Source organism: Mastomys coucha, unplaced genomic scaffold, assembly GCF_008632895.1.
Source record: "Mastomys coucha isolate ucsf_1 unplaced genomic scaffold, UCSF_Mcou_1 pScaffold6, whole genome shotgun sequence".
Taxonomy (NCBI): domain Eukaryota; kingdom Metazoa; phylum Chordata; class Mammalia; order Rodentia; family Muridae; genus Mastomys; species Mastomys coucha.
Genome location: NW_022196912.1, coordinates 19,768,171 through 19,778,082, shown reverse-complemented (window position 1 = coordinate 19,778,082; position 9,912 = coordinate 19,768,171). Strand labels below are relative to the sequence as shown.

The following is a 9,912-nucleotide window of genomic DNA, read 5'->3' as shown; positions in this document are numbered from 1 at the left end:
GGTGTGTCAGAGCACCTGGGAGTGGAGCTTCCTCTGGGTGTTGTGGGACTGGCTGTGGAGCTTGCGCCAAAGGTCTGCTCTGGACCCCAGTTCAGGAAGACCGGAAGGAACCCGAGTCACTGGGCTGGTGGAGTTCCTGTGTGCCTGGTCCCGCAGGACCCAGTTACTCCCAGTGTTGGGACCAATGTTGGTTCCTGCTCACCTCTGATCCTGGGTGTGTCAGAGCGCCTGGGAGTGGAGCTTCCTCTGGGTATTATGGGACTGGCTGCAGAGCTTGAGCCCAAGGTCTCTGATCCTGGGTGTGTCAGAGCGCCTGGGAGTGTGGCTTTCTCTGTGAGTTGTGGCTCATAAGTTCTTAAAGTGCAGTATGCTGCAGTAAGGTGGCTTGGGTCTGTCTGCTGTCTTGTGAGTAGAATTTAATATACTACCCACTTCTTCATGTATATGATGTGGTACTAGTTAGAGTTTTTACTTAACCGATGGCTAAAATTAACGGCCCGGAATTCATAAAATGTAAAAGTTGTAGTTTCTACTGTCAGAACATTTGATGTATAAAATTTAAAAATCTTCAAAGCTTGCATTTCTCTAAGTTAGTGAGTGCATAAAATCTATTGCATAATATCTCATTTCTTCTCATGTTTTTACTTTATAATAAATAACTCAGACCGTCAGCTACAGGTAGAGTGGTAAGCATATTGAGGAATATGTTCACTAGAGTGCTTGTTCATTTAGGAATCACAGACACAGTACTTAGTCATGGTTGTTATATAATACCTTGAATTCACATGTACAGTTTAGTGCTTAAAAAAAGACAACTGGAAATTATCACCAGGTAAGCCTACTGAAAGTTGACCTATCCTAAAAGATTAGTTTCTTTAATGCTAGTTTGTGTTAAATAAGAGATGTGAAAAAATAAAATTCCCTTTAGAGGACTTAATCTAGTTTAGGAAATCTGAAGCTTTTTTTTTAATTGGTTATTTTATTTATTTACATTTCAAATGTTGCCCCCCCTTCCCAGTTTCCCCTCTCCCAACCCCTCTATCCCATCCCCCTCACCTCTATGAGGGTGCTCTCCCACTCACCCACTCCCACCTCCCCACCATGGCATTCCCCTACTCTGGGACATGGAGCTTCCACAGGACCTCCCCTCCCATTGATGCCAGATAAGGCAGTCGTCTGCTGCATATGCAGCGGGAGTCCTGGGATCTGTGGATGCTCCTGTTAGTTAATACTGCTGTTCTTCCTTTGGGGTTGCAATCCCCTTCAGCTCCTGCAGGCCTTCCCCAGCTCTTCCATTGGGGTCTCCATACTAAGCCCAATATTTGGCTTAGTCATCCACATCTGTATTGGCCAGGCGCTGGCAGAGCCTCTTACGGGACAGCTATACCAGGCTCCTATCAGCAAGCACTTCTTGTGTCTGGGTTTGGTGTCTGCAGATAGGATGGATCCCTAGGCGGGGTGATTTCTGGGTGGCCTTTCTTTCAATCTCTGCTTTCTACTCTTTGTCCCTACATTTCCTTTTGACAGGAACAATTCTGGGTTAAAACTTTTAAGTGTTGTTTTCTTTTTTAAATGTTGTTTTAGGGGCTGGCGAGATGGCTCAGTGGGTAAGAGCACTGATTGCTCTTCCAAAGGTCCTGAGTTCAAATCCCAGCAACCACATGGTGGCTTACAACCACCTGTAATGAGATCTGACGCCCTCTTCCGGTGTGTCTGAAGACAGCTACATTTTACTGATTTATAATAATAAATAAATCTTTGAGCGGGAGTGAACAGGGACTGAGCAAGCAGGGCTGACCGGAGCAAGCAGAAGTCCAAAAAAAAAAAAAACATTAAAAAATGCAATTACCAACAACCACATGAAAGCTCACGGCCATCTATACAGATACAGTGTACTCATATACATACATACATACATAAATCTTTTTTAAAAATGTTTCAGTTTCAGGGGATTTTGTTGTTGTTTTGTTTTGTTTTGTTTTTTGAGACTAGGTCACACTATGTCACACTATGTCACACTGGCTGACCTGAAATTCAGATGTTCTCCTTCCCCTCTTCTTGGGTGCTGGACCTAAAGGCATATATCACACCTGGTTGAAAGTACTTTGGAACTTATATTTTGGACTACAACATCTCATCTAAAAGCAATTTTTCAATATATGTTGGGTTTTAAATTGTAGGTTTATGTTAAGAATTTGACTTAATTTTCTCTGCTTTTGTAGAAACTGAGTAATATACCCTATTCATGTATTCATGTAAGTAAAAGAGGAATTTTTTTTTTTTTTTTTTTTTTTTTTTTGGTTCGAGACAGGGTTTCTCTGTAGCTTTGACTGCCCTGGAAGTCACTCTGTAGACCAGGCTGGCCTCGAACTCAGAAATCCACCTGCCTCTGCCTGAGGAAAAAAATTTTTTTTTTTAATTTATTTTTTTATTAGATATTTTCTTTATTTAAATGTAAATTTCTCCTTTCCCAGTTTCCCCTCCAAAAAACATACAAAAACAACAAGAACAAACCCCTGTTGCCTCCCTACTCCCCATGCCTGCCACCTTAGGAAAAATATTTTAAAACAGCAAATCATAGAACTAACCATGTTTTCAAGCTCTCTGAGGAGTCTCAGATTTAAAATAGAGGAAAGTAACTCAAGGACCGCAACATAAAACTGTATACACTAAATATCATAGAAGAGAAGGTGGGAAATATCCTTGAATGCTTTGATGTAGGAAAGAAGTTCCTGAACAGAGCACCAATGGTCTACATAGCTAGTTCCAGGCAACAAAGTGAGATTCTGTCTATAGGTAGGTAGGTAAGGTAGGTAGGCAGATAGGCAGACTGACTGACTGACTGACTGACTGATTTATAAAACATGATATTTTGGTATAGCTTCCTTTTTGTTTCTTTATCATTTTTTAAGATAGAGTCTTGAACTTTAACTCACACCATCTTGGAGTTTACTGTGTAGCCTAGGTTGGCCTTGAACCTGCCCTGATATTCATGACTCAACTGAGATAATATGTATGGGTGCTTTTGTCTCCATGTTTGTATATCCACCACATACATATGCTGAGAATCAAACATGGGCCCTGTAAAAGAAAGAGCAGCTCTCTCCAGCCCCCAATATCAGGATGTATTTGTTTTGTTGTGTTTTGTCTTGTTTTATACCAGAGAGTGTGGAAACATGCTTATTAAGACTCCTTGGAGGCGAAGCAGGAGAGCAGTTTATTTGCAGTAAACCTGTCTCTTAATAACTTTTTAACTTTCCTCCATTCCTCAGGTGTTGGTTTCTGTCCAGTCTCTTATATTAGTAGCTGAGCCTTACTTCAATGAACCAGGATATGAGCGGTCTAGAGGCACTCCCAGTGGCACACAGAGCTCTCGAGAATATGACGGGAACATCCGACAAGCAACAGTTAAATGGGCAATGCTAGAACAAATCAGAAATCCTTCACCGTGCTTTAAAGAAGTATGTTGGATAGAGTTAAGTACTTCTAGACATTTGAGGATAGGTTGTTTGTATTATATACTGTCAAGTTACAGAATCTGATATACTTTGCTTTACTTCTTATAACTAGCAATTAATCCTAAAGTCATTAATAACAGAGTGCAGTTACTGAGGTTTAAAACCACACAGACTTTACCTTGGAACCTTTTTATTTAAACTTTACTTTGATAATGACTGTGTGCAGGTACACATTTAATCTGGCTCAGTGGGTAAAGGCCCTTCCCTTCAAACCTACCCACCAGAGTTGGATTCCTGAAACCACCTACATGATAGAAGGAAAATTAATGCCTTTGACCTCTATATGTCCTATGATAATACATGCATACCCACAGTAGAAAAGAAATGTATTTTGTAATTTAAAAAAACTTATTTAGATTTCTGTGATCTCTTTTAAAGTTTTTTTTTTCAATTTTGTGTGGGGTGGGATAGTATATGCATATGAGTTCAAATGCCTAGAGAAGCCATCAGATCCCTTGGAGCCTGACTTAACAGGTGGGTGCGAACCTCCTGACATGGGTGATCGGACCTAAGCAATCTCTTCAGTCCCTGAGTTCTCTTTGAAAGACAAAAATTTTTCTGCTGCCAGTGTGTTGAAAAAAGAAATTTTTTTTAAGATTTATTTTATTTATTTTATGTGTATGAACTGTATACACTGTTGCTGTACAGATGGCCGTGAGCTATCGTGTGCGGCTGCTGGGAATTGAACTCAGGACCTCTGCCAGCCCTGCTTTCTCCGGCCCTCTCACTCCAGCATAATTCACTGTAGCTGTCTTCAGACGCACCAGAAGAGGGCATCAGATCTCATTATGGGTGGTTGTGAGCCTCCATGTGGTTGCTGGGGTCCGAACTCAGGACCTTCAGAAGAGCAGTCAGTGCTCTTACCCGCTGAGCCATCTCTCCAGCCTCAATTTTTTTTTTTTTTTGCTGATTTATTCCCATTTGTTTTGTGTTGCCTTTTGTGTATCCTGTGCTATTTAGATGGGATTACTTCAGTATCTGACCAGTGTTGGCGATTTGCCATGATAGAATTGAGTATTTCAGTGTGTGCCATCTGATGTTCTGAGCCTGATTTGTAATGTTATAGAACACATAAGACCAGATTTTCTGGACAGATAAATATTGCAGTATATAAAATTTTTGTTTTATTAATGCCATAAATTTTGACTTTTTAATGTGTAGACATGTTCTGTTCTATTGTTTTTATTTTCAAGGTTATACACAAACATTTTTACTTGAAAAGAATTGAGATCATGGCCCAGTGTGAGGAGTGGATTGCAGACATCCAGCAGTACAGCAGTGATAAGCGGGTGGGCAGGACCATGTCTCACCATGCAGCTGCTCTCAAGGTGAGTTAGTTATGAAGTCATTGACTCAAGTATTCCCAAAGGAAAAAATTATTACAGAAAGTGTATAGAGGGCTGGGAGATGACTCAGCGGTTAAGAGCACTGACTGCTCTTCCAAAGGTTCTGAGTTCAAATACCAGTAACCACATGATGGCTCACAACCACCCATCATGAGGTCTGATGCCCTCTTCTGGTGCGTCTGGAGACAGCTACAGTGTACTTATTTATAATAATAAATAAATCTTTGGCCTGGAATGAAAAGGGACTGAGCAAGCAGGGTCTATTGGAGGGAGCAGGATCTACTGGTCCTAAAAGTCAATTACCAACAACCAGATGAAGGCTCACAACTATCTATACAGCTACAGTGTATACTCATATACATAAAATAAACAATAAATAAATCTTTAAAAAAAAAAAAAAAGAAAGTGTATAGATAGGTGCAATAACTTTGACAGAGGACTAGAACTTCTTCAAATTAATAAGTGGCTACAGGACCTGAGCCTAAAGATGTGACAGGGGTCAGGGGTTGATGGGGTATTGGGTCCATGAAATTTGTTTAGTTTTGTTTTAATTTATTTATTTACAACCCAATATCAGCCCCTCCTCTCCTCCTAGTACCCCCTCATGATACTCCACCATTCCCCTTTTAAGGAGAAAGTCCCTGTGGGTATCAACCCCACAATCCCCACACATCAAGTTGCTGCAGGGCTAGGCATGTCCTCTCTAACAGACAGGACTGTCCATTTTAGGGATGTGGAATCCACAGACAAGCAGGTAGGCAACAGGCTCATGGACAGCCCCTGCATGAAGACCAAGCTTTTCATCAGCTATATATGTGCAGGAGGCCTAGGTCCAGCCTGTGCTCTCTCTTTGGTGGGTGCTTCAGTCCCTGGGAGCCCCCAAGGTCCAGGTTAGTTGACTCTGTAGGTCTTCCTGTGGAATTCCTGTCTTCTTCAGGTCCCTCAATCTTTCATCTTTTCTGTAAGACCCCTGAGTTCCATTAATATTTGAGTCTCTGCGTTTCTTTCCATTGGCTGCTGAGACAGAGGACAGTTATGCTAGGCTCCTGTCTGCAAGCATAACAGTATCATTAATAGTGTCAGGGATTGGTTCTACTTAGTTAGGTCTCAATTTGGAGCAGTCATTGGTTGGCCATTCCCTCAGACTCTGCTCTGTCTCTGCCCCTGCACATCTTATAGACAGGACACATTTTGGGTTGAAGGCTTTGTGGGTGACTTGCTGTCCTTTTCCTTCCACTGGGAGTCCTGCCTGGCTACAGGAAGCAGCCACTTCAGAATCCATATCCTCACTGCTAGAAATGTCAGCTAGAGTTACGCTAGACTCTCTGAGACACTTTTTTCATCCCAGATCTCTGGCACATCCTAGAGATTACCCACATGAGTTTTGTATTTAATCTTTTAGCCTTACCTTATACTTCTTGCCTTACATAATTTTATTTCTTGCTATTGGTATGAAGAAGAACGTACAAGATCTAATAGCTGGTTGGGGGTAACCACTGTGAGAGAAGCCAGATTTGTGGGAGGTAGGCAGTTGTTTTTACTTGAGCATTCCCTGATGGAAATGAAGATACAATGACTTTGCAGAATTTTTTCCACACATAGGAATCATTTTTTGTACAGCCACCCATTTTGCTGCTTCTGAATATTATTCTTTGGTCCTTTCCTTCTCTGCCAGGTATCTGCCTTCTGTGCGTGCAGTGTTCTCCGTCCCTCCTAGCTCCTTTCCTCTTTGTTTTTCAGTCCTTGAAAACATGGAGATGGTCAGTTGTGGTGGCACACACCGTTAATCCCAGTACTTGGCAGGGGTGGGTTCCCAGATAGCCTGTGCTGCATACTAAGACACTCTCTCAAAACAAATAAATAGCTGATAATAAGAATGCTAGTTTCACCAGGCAGTGGTGGTGCATGCCTTTAATCCAGCACTTGGGAGGCAGAGCCAGGCAGATTTCTGAGTTCGAGGCCAGCCTGGTCTACAGAGTGAGTTCGAGGACAGCCAGGGCTATACAGAGAAACCCTGTCTCGAAAAACCAAAAAAAAAAAAAAAAAGCTAGTTTCTCAGGTGTGATTTCTTCATTTTTCCAGTACAGAAATATTTATGAGTGACAAATAATATATCTGGGATTTGCTTCCAAATAAGATAAATGAATAGATGAAGTCAGACCAGCCAGGGATTGGTAGTTATTGAAGTTTCCAAGGCTCTGGGTCCATGTGCATTGACATTTGTACTCTGCCACTTTTGTATACAGTTGGAGTTTTTACATTATGGAGACTTAGAGCCCTGACTGGTATTGCGTGCCCTCTGTCCCAGCACTGTGCATCTCTGTACGGGGGTAGGGATTCAAGACTAACTACCCTTGCTAGTGAGGCAGTTGTGTAAGGAAAGAACACTTTGCTTCAGCTATGCTAGCTCTGTTATGTCCAATACTGGAAATCAGTTTGTGTTTTATTCAAAACAGGAGTAAGGACTTGTACATTTATAAATTTGTGGGTCTCTTCCTCTCCTTACACCATGCCTGCCATCTCCTGTCCATTTATGTTTCAGCTCCAGTTTCACCGCTGGAGGCCTCTCGTGACCTGACACACACTGTGATGTTACTCATGAACACATCCACCCACTGCTTATTAACACTTCCCTCTTCTAGTCATCATAAACTGTTCTCTTTTTCCCTGTTCCTTGTTTATTTTATTTTCTCTTTTTTTTTCTGAGATCCAGTTTATTTCCGCCTCCCTTTCTCTTGTCGTTGGGCTTGAAATGCTAGACATTTACTCTTTAAAGATGATTCATAAGACAGACCTAAAAGTCATGGATCTGAAAAAGGGACTGGTAAGGATGAGGCAGGTTTAATAGGGACAGGAGGGAGGGTAGAGAGAGCATCCCTGGATAAGTGTTCAGCTGCAACTTTGCTCACATACATCCTCACCACCTGCAGTCTCTCAGTGGCTGCTACTCTGTTCTGTTATTTCAGTGTTGGATTTTACCTGAAATTATTTTATTGTATGATTTTGAAGGTTGTTTTTTTGTTTGTGAGACAGGTTCTCACTCTGTATTCTTGACTGGCCTGATCTTAACTATGTACACCAAGATGTCCTCAAACTCAGATCTACCTTCCTCTGTCTCCCCAGTGCTGGACTTAAGAGACATGAGCTACCATGCCAAACTACTGTATTATTTTCTTGTCACTCTGACTTAGAAATCCTTTATTTCCAAATTGGTGAAGATTTTTATTCTTTGCACTACATTTTTGCTGAAGAAGGCTAGCCAAGGAAGAATGTTCCTAATATAAGTTCCTAATATGAGTTCCTAAATAGTATCCCATCACTCCCAAGTTCTAATAATAGTGAGATGTTTCTTTCTCCTTCCTTAGTCAGGATTTCTATCACAGTGGAAAGGAAATCAGTGCTGGAGAGTTTTTAAGTTTCAATATGCTTTAAACTTGTGAAAGTGGTTGATAATGTGTGATTGTCTCAACCTTTCTCTATCTGTTACACCTCCAACTAGTTCTCAGGCTTCATACAAGCTACAGTATCTTTATTGTGTTCCTTGCCCTTGTTTTGTTAGTGATAACCAGGGCATCGTTTATGTATAAATGTTGTTCTGGGAAAACTATGTAGTGGGGTGTCCAAGATCGGTCAGTGACTAAAGGCATTTGCCACCACACCTGATGACCTGAGTTTGATCCGAGACCCACATGGGGCAAAGGAAAAGGCTGACTGCTGCAAGTTGTCTTGTATTCTCACGTGCACGTGCCTATACAAACACTCTCCCAAAATCAATGTTTTCAAATTACTCAGTTAACTTTCAAAATTAGCTAGTTTCCTCTTCTAGTCATCATAAACTGTTTTCTTTTGAAAGACTTCAATGTGCTGTTTTCATTTATAAGCATCAAATCACTCTTAGCATCTTATATTCTAAGGCAAGGTGTGATAACACAACTATTTAGTCTTTAGATATTATTTTTTATGTGTTTAAATTTTTAAAATCTGAATGAAAAAGTTATTTCTTATGATTCTTCTGAGTTAAAGTGAAACAGTGTAGAAACTTTTGCAAAGTTTACAGAGGGCCCTGCTATTGAAACTTGCTCATTTCCATTTGCAAAACTAGCAGTTTGTATGTGGGCTGTATTTTGTAGTTTAGGTTTTTGCTTGGTTTTTGCTTGTATATTATGTGGTGTGTAGTATTTCCCCAGGGCGCCCCCCCCAACATCTGGAATTAATTTTAAGTTCAGGAATTTTGCCTGCATGTATGTGCATATGGTGGTGTTACAACCCTGGAACTTGAATTACAGGCAGGTGTGAATTACCACATGGGTGCTGGGAATTGAACCTGGATCCTCATGAAAAACAGCCAGTGCTCTTAACCTCTCCAGCCCCTAGTTTGGGGATCCTTGAGAGTTTTGTTTACTGTGTATTTTAAATGTGTGATACACTGGCTGCCATAAGAAGACAGTAAATATTTGTACACTTGATACTGAAATATGTTAAAACCAAGTTATTGTCTCGGTGTTATGCAACAGTCAGTGTTCACACTTCTGATCTTAGCAATTCTCTCCACCTAGCGCCACACAGCTCAGCTCCGAGAAGAGCTACTGAAGCTAACCTGCCCTGAAGGCTTAGATCCAGACATTGAGGATGCCTCCCCGGTGTGCAGGGCCACAGCAGGTGCTGAAGAGACTCTAACACATGACCATGTCAAACCCAGCAGCAGCAAAGACCTCCCCAGTGACTTCCAATTATGAGCTGCACTGATGTGGATTTCATAGATACAAAGGCTTCGAAGCACAAGCCAAATATGTCAATATTTGTATGTAAGAAACTAATTATGTAATAGGTAATGAAACTGAAACTGTACTATGCCCTTAAGGAGATCCAGTTTAATTCAAGGTGATCTTTGATTTACCTGTACAAGAGTGTAAACTTTTTTGTGCTTTTATTTTTCAATTGTGAGAACCACTGATTGGTATGTTCAACAAATTTGTGTATACAAAGAAATGGATAAATCACTGATCTATAAGGGAAACTACCTTAGGAAAGAATGTTTACTGAATGTT

The 9,912-nt window shown here is 41.0% G+C and overlaps 1 protein-coding gene across 12 annotated transcripts in view; it reads left to right on the top strand.

The window, feature by feature from the left end:
• The window catches only part of Birc6 (baculoviral IAP repeat containing 6), a 185,621-nt gene that overhangs the window by 175,062 nt on the left and 647 nt on the right, over positions 1 to 9,912 (top strand). For 10 of the 12 annotated variants that reach the window (XM_031355889.1, XM_031355888.1, XM_031355885.1 and 7 more), the window contains 3 exons: positions 3,273 to 3,461; positions 4,712 to 4,846; positions 9,421 to 9,906. In XM_031355889.1, coding sequence (XP_031211749.1) covers positions 3,273 to 3,461; positions 4,712 to 4,846; positions 9,421 to 9,600 — 504 coding nt within the window. In that variant the 3' untranslated portion in view covers positions 9,601 to 9,906. Of the gene's footprint in view, positions 1 to 3,272; positions 3,462 to 4,711; positions 4,847 to 9,420 lie in introns of all 12 variants that reach the window. The other 2 variants (XM_031355887.1, XM_031355886.1) reach the window with 1 other exon arrangement.